Below are 20297 nucleotides of genomic sequence, written 5' to 3'. Positions count from 1 at the left end.
CTCACCTACTCTGCTTTTGTTTACCATTTTTAAGGACTCATGTGATTAAGTTGAGTCCACCTGGATAATACAGGATAATTTTTCCATATCAATGTCCTTAACTTAATCACATCTACAAGATTCCCTTTGTTCTGTAATCCCATATTCACACGTTCCAGGGATTCAGATGTGGACATCTTCGAGAGGCCATTATTCTGTCTACCATGCTATAGTTGAACACAGTTAGGCTTATGCATGCATTGTAAGAAATTATTCCAATTGAGCCAAGTGGTTCTTGTTATTACACTATATACTCTCTGGGCCAGTAATTTTATTCTTGAAAATTACAATAGTTTAAATATAACATAGGCAGTTCTCAAACTTTGCAACAATGATTTACTGAAAATATTATAAAAAGTAGAATTATCCAGTGACAGAGTTATAATCTGAGGTTGTGTTAAAAGTTTCATGAAGACAAGCTCTACTATTAGAACTTTTATTATGCTCCAAGTCCTATAAAACAAGCACAAATGAATTGCATACAAAGAATTTGCTAGGATGCAGAAACACATAAAATGCAGATGTAAGTTCAAACTAAGATTTAAAAACTTTATTTTTTACTAGTACTTGCCTTCTTAAAAATTCAAGCTGTTTTTGAGATGGTTTGTATGGTCCAAGTCTCCTTTTAAAAGTTAATAAGCATTAGTGACACCTTTTGAATAAAGTCATTAATTTGTTTTATTTTTTATTGTATTTTAATTGATTCAGAGTGGTAGGGAAAGGGGGAGAGAGCTAGAAACATCAATGGTGAGAGAGAATCATTGATCAGCTGTTTCCTCCACCAGGGATTGATCCTGCAACTGGGCATGTGTCCTGACAGGGAATTGAATTGTGACCTCCTGGTTCATAGGTTGATGCTCAACCACTGAGGCATGCTGGCTTGGCATGAAATCGTTTTCTTAATAAAGTTTTATGTAATAAGCAGAAGTATCCCAAATTTTTCCACTGACATTAGAGCCGTCTAAAAAGTGCTACAGTGAGTGTGTAATACAAGTTGGTTGATATTATTTTTTATTGTGTTGGTGAATTGAAGAAAAAAATTTCAAAGATCCCTGCATTTCTTTTCACTTTCTCCAAACATTTTTAGTATATACAAAGGACTGTTCAGAATAAAACAAAGTCCACAGGAAAATAATAGTTAACTAGCAGGTCCTTACATATCTCTGAAAAGTCATACGGATAATACAGGTTGTTGAGAGAGAACCGTTTAAAAATCTTCAAAACCTATTACAGAATCAGTGACATATAATTATCTGGTTGTTGTCTTAATAATGCCTTTCAGTGCTTTGTGCAAGGGAAAAAATACACAAATTTGGGCATTAGTTAACATCTATTGAGTGAAATAGGGACAGGTGAGGACTGCCTATCTCACTCAATTATTGGTCATAAAACCTGACTGTCCAGCAAATTACTGTGGCCTGAAAAATGACATTTCTAAACTTGGAGGTGAGTGGAGGAATGTTCCAAACTCAAAACCAGTTATTTAACTCTGTGAACACTGTTTGCTTCCTATTATGGAATGTGCAAGGGCTTGAGTTTTTTATTTAAAAGGCATGGATTACTTATTTAGAGCACTAAAATTTTGAGAATTAAACATGAGAATGATAAATTGGAGTGGCAAATTCAGTTGAATGTTTGTGAACATCTGTGCTAAAGTAGTGCTTATGTCATCCCTTTGTCCCTTCCCTATCTCCCCCTTCTTCCCTCCTATATTAGTAAAGTTTTCACTGCAGGTGTTTCTAAAAATTCAAAATGACCTTTGTTCTTCATTTACAACTTGTCCTGTAACATCTTCTATTCTCACTTTTTATTTCTGGTTTCAAAAATATAGTGCTTTTCACTGGTCAATGAGATAACACCATGACATCTCAAAAAGCATAATTATTTTATCCAGGATTCTTTAAACCAAGAGCTGGAAGGAACCTTAGAAATTACTCTTTGTCATACCATTGTACCTTGAAAAAGAAATGTGGTATTTATGTTGGATGATTTTTCCTCCATCTGTATATGTTTGTAAGTAATGATTTAATCAATTCCTTTTTATTATTTTTCCCATTCCACTGTATTGCAAATTAATGATTAAGACCAATTTACTGAGTGAGAAGAGATCAACCAAAGAACTTGTATACATATATGTATATGCATAACCCCTGGACACAGAAAATAGGGTGGTGAAGGCCTGGAGTGGGGATGTGGAGGTGGGTTAGAAGAGGTCAATGGGGGAGAATGGGGGCTTATGTAATACTTTTAACAATAAAGATTTTTTTAAAAGACCAATTTATTAAAAAACCTCAACTAGATTTCTTTTTATACATGTGATTACATTGCAAATTTTCTCTTGTCCTACAGTGAACCACGTTTTAATGAACTCAGTTTGATCTAACTCTCATTTGGGTGGAACCCCAATATTTGAAATATAATTTTGAAAAGTATATGGATGTTCTTAGTTGTGAATAGATCATGCAATCCCTTAGCATCACCAAATTGAAATGATTTTCATTCATTATGAATACTTTCCTACAAGGATTGTGTGTGTGTAATTATTTCTAAATGATTCACAAATAAACAAAGTTTGTGGAACTGCAACCAAAATTTTGATCTTAAGTAGACTCAAGACCTGGCTCATTAGAATATTTTCCATAGACAGATTGCTGAAATACATAGATAGATGCAATTAGAAACTGCCTTTTCGCCGAAACCGGTTTGGCTCAGTGGATAGAGCGTCAGCCTGCGGACTAAAAGGTCCCAGGTTCGATTCTGGTCAAGAGCATGTACCTTGGTTGCGGGCACATCCCCAGTAGGGGTTGTGCAAGAGGCAGCTGATCGATGTTTCTAACTCTCTATCCCTCTCTCTTCCTCTCTGTAAAAAATCAATAAAATATATTTTTTTTAAAAAAGAAACTGCCTTTTTCTCAAATGATGAGATGTACCATTGCATCATCATAAGTTTGGCTTTCTTTTATATAATTACTAGAGGCCTGGTGCACGGATTCATGCACTGGTGGGGTCCCTTGGCCTGGCCTGTGGTGGATTGGGCCAAAACTGGCTCTCCAACATCCTCCGAGGTGTCCTAAATTGTGAGAGGGTGCAGTCCAGTCCGGGGGACCCCACCAATTGGGGCCGGGGAGGGACCGCAGGAGGGCTCCAGGGCATGTCCAGCCTGTCTCACCCAGTCCTGATCAGCCGGACCCCAGCAGCAAGCTAACCTACTGGTCAGAGCATCTTCCCCCTGGTGGTCAGTGCACATCATACCAACTAGTTGAATGGTCAAAAGCTCGGACACTTAGCATATTAGGCTTTTATTTTATAGGATAATTGCAGATTATAATTTTGAATAGTGGATGTTGTTTGATTGCTGATTCAGCCTTGGAAATAGCCTGATCTGGGATGAGTAATTCTTTAAAATAAAATAATACTAAGGAAAGTTGATGTTATTTATCTTTTCATTTGGTGTATATGCTAAATATGAACTCATACACTTCTGTATTAAGGAGCAAAGTTCTCAATTAGTTTTGTTACTATGGTTTATATAAGTTATACAACATGGTATTTGTTAGTAGATAATGTTGATAATTTATTATTATTTATATATCATTTAGTCCTTTGGAAAGTTTGTTTCTTTTATTGTGATTTTGTTTTGCAAGCAAGTATCCAACCTGCTCTTTGTTTACCTATCTCCTTGTGAGATACCTGGAACATAGTAGGTCCTCAATAACTGTTGAGTTGATGAATGAATTTAGGAAGTGTAGTTTTGAGGTCTGTAGCCCTGTGCAAATCACTTCACTTGAGTGTCGAATTTCTTCATTTGATATATGCAGTAATCTAATATGTACCAGTCTTGTTAGAGAGCAAGTTACAACTATCTTTGCTATGATAACAACTAATCCAAAACCCTGATTCTGTTCATTGCTTGCTGATAAATACCACTATGCAGTTACAGACTGAAAGTAGTTTTAGTAGAAACAATTTACCAGTGACCAGAATACTTTAGTCATGGTTCATCAAGTTATAATTTGATAAAGAAAATAAGATTACAATATGTTCCAAGACAGCAACTACTCTTAAAGTTAAGAGGTTTTTTTTTTTTACTTATTTTTACATGTCTTTTACCATAATGGAGCAAATTGGATAAATTTATGTTTTAAAGCAAATGTGTTTGCACTTAAATGATAACATGTTTTGTATGTATGGTTTGAAAAAAGGAATAGACTGACTAGGAAAAAAGGAAATCTGACCTAGTGTTTAGGAAAAATAAATTTAAAATTAATAATGAAAAATCATTCGTGCTTACTTATCTTCTGAATTTTTTATACTTAAAAGGGCTTCAACCCAATTGCAAATGTTTAGCATTTATTCCATTTAAATTCAGTAAATTTTCCTTCTATAAAAATATTTAAATAAAATGGTGTTTACATTACTTGGTTAACAATAAAAAAAGGCATAGATGTAAATAAGTATGAAAATAACATATTCTAAAGCAAAAAAATGGATAGTTTTATTCTCTAATCATTGAATACTAGTATATATTTATTTTGAGTTATTTGCTGGAATGTGTGATTAGTTAAGGAGGGCTAGTCTAAGAAAACTTGAATTCAAGAGTGTGACATTAGGTGTTTGTTTAGCAAGTAGTGAGGAGTCATTGAATTCTTTGAGCAAGGAAGTGACTTTCAGAGCTATAAATACAATGACAGTTTGTTAAGAAGATATACTATAAAAATATGTAATTTATATTAATGACAAAATCCAAATGAGAAGTAGTAGATACCAGAAGTTGTAAGGTCAGTGAGAGTGGAGAGGTTGTGAAAGACAGGAGCACAGTAGAGAGATAGTCAGTAGTACTTTTAACAGTTGATTGGACATGGAACATGGTGAGGAAGCAAGAGTTAGATATGACTGAAGTATTTTGATGATAACAATTTTTTTTATAATCCAAAATATCCTAGCTATGTCTCTCTTGAATGCATGACATCTGGATACATTTCAGATGCCTGAACTTTATTCTGACTGACCAAGCTTCCAGAAATGATCAAGAACTATGTCATTGAATTCATTTCCATTGAGAGTACCTTCAAATAAATCAATTTTCTCATTAAAGTGTGATCTATGAAAATATTGGATATTGGAGATTTGGATATGACTTATTGCTTCAAGAAACAGCTGTTGTAGGTGGGGTGAGGGTAGTACCATTTAGAGTAGCATTTTAAAACTAGATGGCCAAATGTTTAAAACTTTGATTCTTTGCTATCCTCACATATGTGGTGATGCTTCCCAGTCTCCTTCTCACTTGCACTCTGAGGGTCAGAAATTATAAATTGGTTTTTAATGACTGTGTAGAAGGAAGGAAAGGACTGCTTTTATCTTTCTTGATTAATATACCTTTCTCCTATTTTTCTCAAACAGATCAAGTTAGTACTTCCTTACTTCTTCACAATTCATAGCTTCTTCAAAAACACATACAGTCTGAAAATGATCCAATTACCTTCTACTTAAAATTCCAATTTTTTAAAAGATTTTTATTGATTATTCACAGACAGAGGAAGGGAGAGGGAGAGAGAGAAAAAAACATCGATGTCTGAGCAAAACATTAGTCGGCTGCCTCCTGCTCACCCCCCTACGGGGATATAGCCTGCAACATGGACATGTCCCTGATGGGGAATCAAACCAGCAACCTTTTGGTGCATGGGATGACACTCAACCAATTGAGCCACGCTGGTCAGGGCAAGATTCTCATTTAAATAACCGAGAAGTGTGAATGCTGGATACCTACTGTGTCATATTATTTAAATGATATGCTCCGCTTCTACCCTTGTTGAGTTCCACACAAGTATACACACATACATACTCTTTAAACCAGAGGCTTCAATGTTCCTAAAAAGAAACACTTTACCCAAGTAGCAAATTCCCCAAAGAATTGTAATTTGCATCTACCCCCTCACAAAAGTCTATCTTTCAGGAAATAATTACCAGCTTTATTAAAAATATTTAATATTTTGGATAAGCAAATATAGTCATGGTACATAAAACATTTGCCCAGGACTCCTTCCTTAGTGTTACTGAACAATGGACAAAGACTCATAAAATTATTTTTGTAGAGCAATTTTTGTTACATTACCAGAGCTGTCTGTAGCTGGATCATGGAATTGTGTTGTGATATATAGAGAGCTGGACATTATAGTGACCTTAGTTAAAATACATTTCTAGTAGTGTAATAAAGTGATGGAGCCTGATGGCATTTTAGGAGAAAAATCAGAACTCATTTACTCTTAGAATATGATACTTGAATGTGTAGATAGTGGGTTGTAGGTGACTATAGATTTTTTCCATCTCCTAACAACCTGAGAACTTAGGATCAGCAATGGTTATGTTTCTTTATGGTAAGCATAGTACAAGAAGAATAACTTAAAGTCTTATAACAAAGTTTAGTATAAAAAACCTTATTGGTGAGGCAGATAGTTATGTACAAAATGGAAAATAATTTAATATGGGAATTTTTTGCTTGAGTTAGACTCTTTGCTTCTATAAGCTCCATAAGTGAGATTAACTTGATAGAATTATCCTAAGTGTGATTCCCAGACTCATTGGGTTAATAATCTATCTTCTGGTTTCTCTTTTTGTATTACCTTCTCCTGTCTTAAAAATACTGGTCATCATATTAAAATATTGATTTTATTAAATCATATTAAACATTATATTAAAATATGATTGATTTGATACTGAAATTCTTACCACATTCATTGGATACATTTGAGATGCCTGATATGCCTCTAGGTCATTGCAAAATCAAGGTTGAGATTTATCATATTTACTAGAGGCTTTGAAGATATAGAATTAGTGGGGCTCTTAGAGCTGCCTGTTATAATTCTTAAAACATGGAATGCGATTGACTATTACTTTGTAACTTTGAAAGTCTTACTCTATTTTTTCTTGTTTCCTTTTTAAAGAGAAATAAACATTCCCCTAAGACCTGGTCATGAATTATTGACTTTGTGAAGTTGAATATAAGTGGGAAATTTTTCTAAATTTCTAAGACAGAAAAGGATAGGATTTTTACCTCTTGATTAATGATTCTCCTGTTCCCAAAGAGATTTGTCTCAGTGATTTCTTTTTTTTTAAATTTGTTTAAGGTATTACAAATAGTAGTACATATTGTTTAAGGTATTACAAATAGTAGTACATATGTCTCTTTTTTCCCCCACTGACCTCCCCCCGGTCTCCCCTACCCCTCAGCACTTGCCCTCATCCCTCCTCCCCCAGTGTCTTGAGTCTGTTGGTTGTGCTTATATGAATGCATACAAGTCCTTCAGTTGATCTCTTACCCACCCCAAACCTCCCCTACCTTCCCGCTGTAGTTTGACAGTCTGTTCGATGCTTCTTTGCCTCTGTCTATTTTTGTTCAACAGTTTGTAATGTTCTTTATTATCCATAAATGAGTGAGATCATGTGGTATTTATCTTTCACTGACTAGCTTATTTCACTTAGCATAATGCTCTCCAGCTCCATCCATGCTGTTGCAAATGGTAAGAATTCCTTCTTTTTTATAGCAACATAGTATTCCACTGTGTAGCTGTACCACAGTTTTCTAATCCACTCATCTGCTGATGGGCATTTAGGCTGTTTTCAAATCTTAGCTATTGTAAATTGTGCTGCTATGAACATAGAGGTGCATATATCCTTTTGTCTCAGTGATTTCTAATTGGTTTTGAGTTTATGGAATCTGGCTTTATAATAAACTCAAATTAGATAACTTGGAGGTTTGAATATTTAATGAACTGAAATTTTAGGTAGGTGATACCAGAATTCTTTAACATGCTTTTCCATTGAAATTCACCATAGCGCAATAGTCAAATTTCAAAGTTGTTGAGCTAAGAGTAATAGAAGTAAAATGACACCTTGGTTAACAAATCCTCTGGGAGCAAAATGTTCATTTAAAGAAAGTTGTCCTGGGTGTTGGAGCTCCCATTCCAGTTTCTTCATTTGGGGGTTGAAGAATGTTCCCTGTCTTAGGTATTGTTAAACTTCTCAAAGGGCAAGGCTGGTGCTTGCTGAAGGGTGGATCATCCTTCCAGAGAATTAATATGCAGCCAGAGGAATATAATTATTTCCTCTGTGCACTGGGAAGGGGCCTAGTAACAGTGATAGGAACACAGTCTTTTTTCCCCAAACTACAAGTACATATTACATCTCCCTCCCACCACTACCACTTGCATACTCTCACCATATACAGCTTCTAAAGCAGGCATCCTCAAACTATGGCCCGCGGGCCACATGCGGGTGTTTTTGCCGTTTTGTTTTTTTACTTCAAAATAAGATATGTGCAGTGTGCATAGGAATTTGTTCATAGTTTTTTTAAACTATAATCTGGCCCTCCAACTGTCTGAGGGACAGTGAACTGGCCCCCTGATTAAAAAGTTTGAGGACCCCTGTTCTAAAGGTTAGGGAGCTTTTTTTTAGATTTTTTTATATAGTAGGTGTGAAATCAGAATTTAGAAATTTATTCTTTTGGTTACTCTTTTATTTCTACTTCAGGTATCTATCTATCTATCTATCTATCTATCTATCTATCTATCTATCTATCTATCATTTATCTATCTATCTATCATCTATCTATCTATCTATCTATCTATCTATCTATCTATTATCTATCTATCTATTTTTTCATCAAAATATTATAAGAAATGTGAAGAATAAGAAATAAGATCTAAACCAAGCTTCTAAACAGAAGAATTTTCTGGTCTAGATGAGACTTGATGTACTTTAATTGGTGTATGGATTTTAAAAGATGAAGGAAGACAAAAGTTTTGAAATATGGTAGATAGAGGGAGCAAACATTAATTTTAAAGGCTTTCAGGGACAGGTTTGAGATATTCAGTGCAAATGCTTTATGGTTTGGATAATTAACTTCATCCTGTTATAGTTATCTAATGGAGTATCATTTGTCATTCCATTTGTTTAGCTCCATTTCCTCATTTGTGTCATAGTGCTATTTCTGTGATTGTGATGGGTGACTTTGGAATTCAGAATCTGTTCTTTTAAATTTTGATATCAGTAATGCAAAGTTCTCCCTAAATTTGACTTGAGTTACATCCTAAGATATGCTATCCCCTTGCCCCATAAGCATTGGGAGGAGATTTTTAGCCCTGGTATTGTTTTTATGGAAGTAGTAAAAATGGCTAATTTTAAACTGAATTAATTCAACCAGAAAATGACTTGTCTATAACAGAATGTGTCTCTCTGAGATCCAACTTGTATTTATAAATTAAGCATTAAAATGTCATTTGCTTTATGGTTTCTACTCTGCTATTTTTCATTTTTAGGCTTGTTGTAATGGGAACAGTGTGGGCTCTGGAATCAGACTGGAGTTCAAATCATAGTTACCAGACTCATATTGAAGCCTTAAACTCTCTTTAGTTTCCTGTCTTTAAAATGGGATTGTTATGAGGATTAAGTAGTACAGAGAATGTGTCTGGCAAAATGCCTAGCACACAGCAGGTGCTGGGTAAACGATCTTATTCCTGTGTTAAAACTGACATCAGCTATTTATTAATGTGATTTTATTTTAAATGTGTCAGGCATATGCATATAAGGAAGCTTCTTTACTTTGGAAAATCATTTGAACTTTTTTTCTTTTTTTGTGTGTGGGCTCTGGTACTGCTGCAGCAGAAAAGAAAGCCTTGGAAAGATTAACAGCTATTTTATATCATGTATGCTAAAGACTTCCATTAGTGAATTCAATGCAAGTGGACAATAATATACAGTTGGCTTTCTGTTTCCCCAGGTTTTTCATCCTTGGATTCAACCAACCATATTTTCAGTCTAAATCCATATTTTTTTATTAGAGGTTAGGAATCTGAGATTTGGGGGACTGACAGTATGCATTGTTCTACCCCATTTTATATAAGGGACTTAAGCATCTGTGGATTTTGGTATCTGGGAGGGGGGGGGGGTGTCCTGGAACCAATCCCCTGCAGATACTGAGGGACAACTGTATTTATGTCATTAAAAAATACAAATAAGTAACCAAAGCTTTATCTTTCTTAGTTCCTTTCAGGCAAGCACCTCATTAAGGAGATATGTCCTCCACAGTTTCTTAAACAGCAATTACTTTATGTCTTATGAAGAGAACTTGCTGTGATATTTATAATTTCCTTGTGCAGTGATACTGTAAATGACATTTTAGTTAGGACATATCTTTCAGTATTTTAAGTTTTAACTTTTTTTGTGTCTTTCTTTCAATGAAAACACCAACTTATTTTATACATATTAATTTAATGAGTTGGAAATTTCCTTTCTGATTTTTAAAATCTTTCCCTATTTTTTTCTTAATGGGAAGTTATTGAGAGAGAGGGAGAATATAATTCAGTTTTTGTTTGAGAGGCGTGTAAAGGAGAGTTCAGATTCTAAATGTTGAGATGTAGGAAGGTTATTAATACCTTTAGAATTCAATATAGTATGCATAATTTAAATCTATACAAAAATCAATGGAAAGTTATTTCTACCATCTTAAGTTTTTAAGTTATTTCTCAAGAATGGAAAGAAATACCTTGACAGATTTAGCACTCAAATTCAAATGAGTATGAGAACAGGTGGTTAAATTTCTTCTCCACCTGCCATGCAACTTTATCGTAAGAAATGTTTCATTTCACAAATGCTGCTGCTAGCAGACACTTCTCTGTTTCAGAGCAGAAAACCAAATGGAGGGGGAGTACTTCTTTGAAGAAAACCTTTTTCTTGATTTTCTTTTTAAATTGTGAGTGTGAGAAATATGTACTTTGTTTTTCTGGGGGAAGGGTGGTGGAAAGCATGAGTCAGGGCCTTGATTAACCAACCAGATTTGTTATACACCATTTGTTGTATACCATTCATGGCTTTTATTTTTAATTTTATTGTTTGTTTTGTTTTGTTAGTGTTGCTGTTCTTATATACCAACGCACTGGCACTGACTTTCACTTATGATAACATTGCTACTCTGGGCAATAACAATATTTGTATAATACTTTTGATACTAACTCATACTCCTATTCTTTTGTTACAGTGGAATTATGTTATTAGAATGCATTGTTAGGTTTAACTACGTTGTAATGTAATGGTTGTAAGCAAAAATACGTGCTATGAAACTAATTGTGAACTAACTAGAGAAAAGTTAAAGGTGTTGTTCAAATACTTTTACCTTCTTAGCTTTTCTCTGATTCATTTATTTTCCCCTTCAGAAATTAACATAAACACAGGAAAGTCAAGAAAATAACTTGACAACTACTTTGATAGGCTTAATCTGTATTTTTTTTCTGAGTGTATACAGCTCCTACTAGCATATTTTATTCACAGCACTGTTAATGTGCTGCTCTTCATTGGGTGTAAGAAGTTAACATACTAGAGCATGCATACACATATAACTTCTCTATCATGAAAAGGCAAGCGTTAGATGTGTTTTCATGCTATTAATTTTAAAAAGCACTAAAATGTCCTCTTTTCATTGATAATGAAATGTGACCTCACCTGCCTTTCTGTATAGCATTAAACTGGTGCTTGAAATTATAGAAATCAAGAATTTGAAGTGCACAGTTTATGACTTATGAAGTTGATACCTTATTTTTTAAACACAAAAGTACTCATTTCAGTGGATTTTACAGTAATTTTTTTTTTTGGTATGTAGATTGATGACTATTGGATTTGAGGCTTTGAGGCCAAATGATAAAATTGTATGATACTCTTCCCTTCCCCAAATAGCATGCCACCAAACACAATTGCTGTAGTGAATTCTAGGTGTTTACAATTCTTTATAGAATGCCTGCTAAACTATTACCTTTACAGAACTATTCATTGTAGAAAACATATTTGAACCAGGTTGACAGAGAACTTTTTCTGCAGCTCACCTACCAGATTGTACACATAATACACAATCCTATATTGTCATGGTGTTCAGTATAAAAGGAAAATGATTGTACATTTGATGGTTTTGAAATTTCCATTAAAAAATCAATTTGGGTGAGCAGAACCATACAGACAGCATGGGCTTAATACATGTTTGTACTAGCAATGTTGAGAGTATATCTTCCACTCTTATTTTTTTGATAACTATACATATTCACAGATGGAATCTTTGCTTTAATTTGCATATTCTGGAATACTAATGAGGTTGAATATTTTTCTGTTAACCATTTGTACTTTTATCTTTATGAATTTTCTGCTCATATCATTTACACGTTTCCCTTGGGAGTAATTTTTAAAATATGGAAGTTTTTGGGTAAGCTTATAATGTTAGCATTACCCTATTAACATATATCAATTGCTTAGACTTTCTATTTCTTTTGTCTTCAAATAGCAGTACAAAGAAATGCCATAGTGTGTGTATGCTCAGTTTGACCAACTTTGCAATGCTTTCAGTAAAATGATCAGACAGTGTTCTTTGAAAAAGTAATTGTTCTCTTTGAGCAAGCCCATTTCACTTATTCATGTATACTTTGTGAAAGATTGCTTTTGCACTCTGTGGTTGGTCATTATTTAGAAAATAAAATGTGTTCAGTCTTGGTGTGATGGATGGGTGTGACCTGGTGGCAATATACAGATGTTGTAGGAAAAATATTTGATTTTTAGAAAGAAAATTGATGAACACAATCTCTCCTGTGATTAATTTTATAGTGTTCATGGAATTATTTGGGCAGGATTTGCTTGATTCTAAATTAGCATGTAAAAGTGAATCCAAGTAACAATTGTTTTAAACAGAATTAAATTATTATTCTTATATGAGTTTATATAGAACAAAAGCTTTCCTGCATAATTCTTATAAACTTCAAAGCCATTATCTACTTATCTACTGTAAACACTTGACTTTTCAAGTTGATAGGCCATTAATTAATAATGTGAAAGCCAGCCATATTGTCTTGCCAAGAAAGAACAGAGGTATTTTATTGTTAGGTAGTCTTGGTCTTGGAAGAGTTGCAATTAATAATCCTACTGTATTTCTTACTGCCACCGTTATCTCCTGGATTCAACTCTCGGCTGGGAAGTTATTTAGAACATGAAATTGCTTTAGAAAATTTTTCCTGAGGATCTTAACCCCTCTGTATCAGGGTTTCTCAACCTTGGCACATTTGATATTTTTGATGTGGAGTTGTTTATCAGCATCCCATTAGATACAACCCCTCCCCCTTGCACCAATGAAAAATGTCTCTAGACATTGCCAAACATGGGGGAGGGGAGGCAAACATCCTTTTGGTCCACTTTCCCCTATTGAGAACCATTGGTCTTTATATTGCTTTTAACCATGTGCCTTGAAAAAATGATTTAAAATGTTATTTGTTTTTGTAATTACTCAGGTAATAATTCCTCTAATGATAGCTTGATAGAATTGTGACCTGGGGGTTGTAGAGAGATTTCACATCCTTGCAGTGTTGAAGACCAGTGCTCTTCACATCCAGTAAACTTAATGAAAAAGAGAAGAGAATATTGAATCTGCTGAGAAGGTTGACATGGCATGTACTGATGCAGAAATAATATGGAGTATTCTGAATGTTAAAAAGTCAAACGATGTTGATAAAAAGTCATGAAGAAGATGATTTATTGAAGGCTTCTTCAGCTTTTGAAGTAATTAATTAGAAAGCTAGTGGTATTATCTTGCCAAGAAAGGGCTGCATCTTTACATTCTGCTTTTCAGTTTTAAGAGCAAGAAATAAATGGCAAGTAAACAATTGTTTTCTGTAGTTTATTTTTTAAAGCAATTTTCAGAATATGTCATAGGGGCAAGGTGGTTTTAGCTATACTTCTGTCCCAGTTATATATGTGGTTTTATAAAAATGATAATTGATGGTCATTTAAAACACTGCAATATAAAGAGATGTCTTTGGAATGATGCACAAAAATTAGATTCTGCATTCATTCAAATGACATATATTAAACCTCTCATGTGCAAGGTTCTGTGCAGGGAATACAGAAAATAATAAGACATTCTGCTTGAGTATCCCATTAAAATAATTCTGGTTGAATGGAAACTTTCTGGTTAGGGATACCACTCACCTTCTTTCTATTACCCATTTTCCAGTTGATTATGTAATGTTGAATATCTTTTGCAAAAGCTCTTTAAAAGTGTGTGTGAGTGTGTGTATGGTATATATCCTATATATACTTTAATTCTTTTAAAGCTATTTCTGAAACTAGAAGAAAGCTATATTCATTTTCTTTAATGCTTGTTAAATTTTTATTTAAATTATTCTCTTTATTAAATATCCAAGAGAGTTGAATAAAACATGGTACTGTATTATTAATTCATTTTTATTATACTGTGGCTTTAATATCATTAAGAAAAATTGATGTCACCCTCAAGGCCAGAAGTTTTGCTAATTATTGCTGGTTGGTGTCAGAATTTAAAAATCAGGATCTTTATTAAAAGTCCGGTAGAGTCTTAAAACTTTTTTGTTAAAACTGATCAAATTAGATTATAGGTATGATAGGGAAAAAAGTGAAATCTTTATGATATTGGATAGACTGGAATTAGTAATACAAATAATTCAACATTTAAGTAGTTACGGATAAGTGGGAAAATTACAGAGTTCTAGCACTTGAAAATCCATTCTTCCTTCGTGATTTCTAATGTCAATTTTAGCAATCTACATTATGCATGCACAGACCCATTCAGAACCATGAGATCCCTGCTCTTTAGGCAGGTGATTCAGAGACAATTTTGGCAATGTATACCTAAGGAAACACAAGCCAGCCTGGTCTAAGGAATAATGAAAGGTTGTACCATGATGATTGTTTTTAGTGTAACCTACCTGAGGTAACCATGAAATATTTTGATATATTATCTATTGACTACTGTTCTCCAACCTTTTTAAAAATCTTTTTTATCGCCCCTAAAAATTACTGATATAATATACATGGATATAACTTGTATTTATTATTTTTATTACTTCTTTTTTTAAAAAGATAGAAATGCCACTACACTGTAGCTATTTATCTAAATAATCCCCAAATAATGTAAGAGATATTGCTAGAAAACAAAATATTTTAACATGCAAAAATTTTTGTTCCTTTTGGGTTGATTAGAACTATAACTAACAACAGAAGAGGAAATAATGTTGTAATATATCACAGTTAATCTTTGCCTTTTATTAATGGGGCTGTTTGAGTTTAGAATAAGACTAGACTTATATTCAAATCCTATCCCAACCACTTAAAAATTTTTGTGACCTTAGGCCAATTATTTTTTAACACTTTTATAGCTCATTTGTCCTATATTTAATAAAAAGGACAATCAGAGTACCTATTGCAATGGATATTTTTAAAGATATTTTTAAGGATCATTTGTGTAAATTTCTTGGCAAGTGCCTAATGCATAGTGACTATTCAATAAATGAGAGATTTTTTTTATCTTTCTAAAAGTAGGTATTCCAAATTTATTTTAACTGTGAATAGCATAATTTGATTGTATTGCTACCTACACAGTGAAATAAATACCAAAAGCAATTACTCTGACACTAAAAAAGTGAAACCCTCTGTGATTATGGTTTTGACCAGCTTGTAGGTTGTTTTATTAGGTCTCATTTATTTTTACTGACCTTGGGAAGCTTTTTGCAAAAAAAAAAAAAAAAATGTTTTTCACCCTGACCGGTTTGGCTCAGTGGATAGAGCGTCGGCCTGCGGACTGAAGGGTCCCAGGTTCGATTCTGGTCAAGGACATGTGCCTTGGTTGGGGGCACATCCCCAGTAGGGTGTGTGCAGGAGGCAGCTGATCAATGTTTCTCTCTCATTGATGTTTCTGACTCTCTATCCCTCTCCCTTCCTCTCTGTAAAAAATCAATAAAATATATTAAAAAATGTTTTTCTTCTATAATGTTAGAGTGCTATGAGCCTTTTAAAATATATTGAAACAAAATTCAGTATATTCCATAGACAGATGATTAGTACTAAATTATTTCTTGAAATAATATTACTGTGAATTATATGACAACTTTTAATTTGCCTCTCTTTCTGATTTAAACAAATTTTTAGATCTCTTGTGGAAGAGGAAGACCAACACATGAAATTGTCCCTTGGAAGCAGCGAAATGGGCCTCTCATCCCATTTGCAGTCTTCCAAGGCAGGAGCGACTCGCATCTTTACCAGCAATACCCACAGTTCTGTGGTGTTACAGGTATTCTAAACTGTCCTTTTTCTAGTGTTTAATGGCTTCAGAAAGCACTCGGGGTTTGTGTGGTGTGGGCACGTTTGAGAGTGGGGTTATATGGGAGCTCTCTGTACTTTCTGCTCAAGTTTGTTGTGAATCAAAAACTTCTCTAAAAAATAAGGTTTATCAATTTAAAAAAAGCAAACAAACAACAGAGGAGAAATTTGAGAGGAAAAATGCATACCTTCCTGGTGTTAAAAAAATCCCCAGCGTCCATTCTTTGTTGTGTTTGTGTAAAGGAAGTCTTGCTATCATTGCACTTTATTAGAGAATGTTGTATCTGGCAACATTAACTTTCCACTATATTGCAGCCAAAATAAATATCACCAAGTCTCTATACTAAATGTTCTAGTTCTTCATGCACAACTTATTTTACTGTCACCTTTATCATAGTTCTAAAGGTTTTATTTATTTGGTGTCTCAACTCACATTGGCAATGTGAAGACTGCTGGATACAAATACACTGGTAGATGTAAGAAGTAATAACTCACATCAAAGGAGAGGACAGAAAAACAATAGAAAGTCAAAAGAATACATAGAACTGTAATATGGAGGTATTTAGCGTAGGGACTTCGTGAGTCCAAGTACTTCTGACCCTTGTGGATACTCCCTGACCTCTATGGGCATTGCTGAGTTAGAGAATCATATAATACAGGATATTCATAAATGTCTTCTAGATATAAATTATATTAGTGTTCTCTGCTTAGTAAGATAAGGAAAATAAATCTTTCTAAATGTATTTTTTAAAGAAATAGGTGAATTTCATGTATATAGCTTGTCAAGAACCATTATAATAAATCAATATATAGTATAAAGTATAGTATTAGCATAATATATAGATAACATAGTGAGGAAATAGGCTTATCTTTGCTTTGTGGCCTTGCTGTGTTGTTATTTCTCTGGGCTTCATTTTTCTTAACTCCAAAATATGATTCTTGACTAGGAGATCTTTAAATTCCCTTCTAGTTCCCATCTGTGTGATTCAGTGAAATCACATTTTCCCAATGCTTCCGTTTCTAATGGGAGCTGGGTTTTAGAGTTCATTGTTCTGTGGGTATCATAAACAGAAATGTGAGGTTCAGGAAGGAAACAATTTCTATCTCCTGGCATGTTAAGTTTATGTAAATGGTTTAATTGTTGGTTTTGGAAAGCTATGGATGGAGAGAATAATGGGTCAAGCAGATAGGAGAAGCATGAGAGGAAAGAATTTTTGTTATATTAAAGTACTTTCTCTAAAGAAAATACAAAGAGATTCATGTACCGCTCCACTATACTTCTGCCCTATCCATGACCATAGTCATGTGTAGATGCCAATTTTTGTGGTTCTGCTAATTTTTAAAATGTATTTTAAACCAAATAATAAAAGCCACTGCAGTGCAATGACACAGATTTAAAGCAGTGGTTCTCAAATTTTAGTGCATATCAGAATCACTAAGAGGATGGCTGTTAAAACAGTGTGAACTGGTCCCCACCCCGTTTTTTGAATAAAAAATGGGGGGTGGGGTCCAGAAATGTGCATTTCTAGTAAGTTCCCAGGTGATACTACAGGTCTGAGAAACATAATTTTAGAACCACTGTTCTAGAGGCTAAGTCTGCCTTTCATCAAGACAGATGACATCTCCCTTTCTGAAACCCTCATATCATGTGGAGATAAGTTAAAGTTATAATGGGGAAACAATGGAAGTACTTTAATTATCCATCCATAGGAAAATGGCTACCTAAATTATGTTCTGTCAACTATGTAATAATGTGCAGTCACTGAAAAAAATCGAGACAGATCTGTATGTATTGAATGGATAGATTATATAAAATGAAAAAAGTAAGAGGACAGATGTGGTATATTCATACAATGGGATATTATTCAGCTGTATAAAGGAATGAAGTACTGATACATGCTACATGTGGATGAACCTTGAAAACATTATGATACATGAAAAAAGTTAGTAACAAAATACCACATATTATATGATTCCATTTATATGAAACTAGAGGCCCGGTGCACGAAATTCATGCACGGGGGTCCCTCAGCCCAACCTGCACCCTCTACAATCCAGGAGCTCTCAGGGGATGTCCTACTGATGGCTTAGGCCCACTCCCTGTGGTTCTCTGCTCTCTACGGACCTGGAGGTTTCGCTGCAGCCATGGAGATGAAGCCCCCATACCCTGCTCTCCGCTCTCTGCCTGCCTCCGCCATGTGCCATGTGAAGGAAGCCCCAATGCCCTGCAGTGTGCTCTGTCTGCCAGGCCTGGGAGCTTTGAGGACACTGACACACTAAGGAAGCCCCCATGCCCTGCTGTCCAGGCTCTGTTTGCAGGGCCTGGGGCTTCTCCACTGCCACGGAAGCCACCATGCCCTGCTGTCTGGGCACTGTTTGCAGGGCCTGGGGCTTCTCCACTGCCACGGAAGCCTCCATGCCCTGCTGTCCCGGCCCGGCTCTGTTTGCAGGGCCTGGGGCTGCGCCGCTGCCAGGGAAGCCCCCATGCCCTGCTGTCCCAGCTCGGCTCTGTTTGCAGGGCCTGGGGCTTCCCCGCTGCCACGGAAGCCACCATGCCCTGCTGTCCTGGCTCTGTTTGCAGGGCCTGGGGCTTCCCCACTGCCACCGAAGCCTCCATGCCCTGCTGTCCCGGCTCTGACTGCCATGTCTGGGGGCGGATCCTGCCGACAGGCTGGACACTCCAGCAGCAGAGCTGAGCAGACTGGTCGCCACCATCTTGTGGATATGGGGGCCGCCATTTTTGTTGTGGAGTGATGGTTAATTTGCATATTACTCTATTATTAGATAGGATGTCCAGAATAGGGAAACCAATAGAGGCAGAAAGTGGGCTACTGGTTGCTTAGGGCTGGAGAAAATGCGAGGACACAAGGTTGATAGCTTAAGGGTTAGGGTTTCTTTCTGAGGTGATGAAAATATCCTACAATTATTGTGAAGATGGTTGCACATATTATTTGTGAATATACTAAAAAACACTGAATTGTACACTTTTAATGGGTAAATGGTATGGTATGTTAGCTACACCTCAATAAAGCTATTAAAATAGTAGTAGGTCAATATATATTGTACAATTCCATCTATTTGTAGAAAAATATATGATATGCATACATATACATGAATGTAATCAGGAGAACCTGGTGAAGGATGTCTTGCACTTTGTGTTCTGTATAACCCTTCACTGTTTAATTTGTTTTAAATGGAAATATTTTTGCACATTACCTTTGTAATTTAAAAAATATATAATGGTTGACAAAACAAGTGTAGCTGTGTCTTAGAACCCTTAGCTCTGTCAAGTTTTAGCTCAGCCTTTGTTGATCCAGGCTGATTGTAGGCACAGTGATGTGAAAATAACCTGAGAGTTTGTATTAAGTAAAGATAATCTTTTCTAAACTGATTTTTTAATGTATTAATATTTTCTGTGGTGGCATAGAGCTACCAATTTATATTGCTTTTGAAAACTTTTGTATACTCTTTAAAAGTCTATTAAAATTATGTTCTCACAAATGGAGATTGTTAAGTACAAGCAGTAACAGGGACCTTTTTTTGGTATCTAATCTTAGGTGTGTGGTTGTCAAGGGAACAAGCTAGAGAAGTGTTTAATGTGTAAATGCTATCATTGTTTTAAAATTAGCAATCACACAAACTCCAGCTTCAAAAGCATTGAAAGTACCTGTCAGGGGAACAGATCCAGGGGGAAAGGCTGTTTTAAGAAGTTTCATTCTGAAGAATTACCCACTGCATAACTGTAGTTGGAAGGATGGAAGGACGTGTATTTAGGCCATAAGTGGAATCCTAGTTTTACCACTTACCAGATAGTTAAGTGACTTTGGGAAAGTCATTTATCCTCTTTAGGCCAGCGTCCTTATCTGTAATATGGGTAAGAGATATGAGGATTAAATGTGACAATTTATGGGAAAGTAAGGTGCATGATTTATTTTCCTTCCATTTGAGCCAAACAGGGAAGGTGTCAGAGAAAATGTAGCTGATCAGAAGTGATGGGTTTGCCAAATAAAGTGTCCATCTGGTGGTCCTGATCTGCTCTAACAGATTAGTCGTCTCCATTAAGTAGGCTTTAGCAAACTAAGCTGTCAAAGAAAGTGCCTGGA

The 20297-nt window shown here is 35.1% G+C and overlaps 1 protein-coding gene across 5 annotated transcripts in view; it reads left to right on the top strand.

Annotated features, from left to right (window-relative positions):
- KLHL13 (kelch like family member 13) overlaps positions 1–20297 on the top strand; it is a gene marked incomplete at its 5' end in the record, with an annotated part of 253589 nt that overhangs the window by 183635 nt on the left and 49657 nt on the right. For all 5 annotated transcript variants that reach the window (XM_079765874.1, XM_079765872.1, XM_079765873.1 and 2 more), the window contains one exon: positions 16024–16165. In XM_079765874.1, coding sequence (XP_079622000.1) covers positions 16024–16165 — 142 coding nt within the window. The remainder of the gene's footprint in view (positions 1–16023; positions 16166–20297) is intronic.

Source organism: Cnephaeus nilssonii (assembly GCF_951640355.1).
Source record: "Cnephaeus nilssonii genome assembly, chromosome: X".
NCBI classification, from domain to species: Eukaryota; Metazoa; Chordata; class Mammalia; order Chiroptera; family Vespertilionidae; genus Cnephaeus; species Cnephaeus nilssonii.
This window is presented reverse-complemented; position numbering and strand designations above follow the sequence as displayed.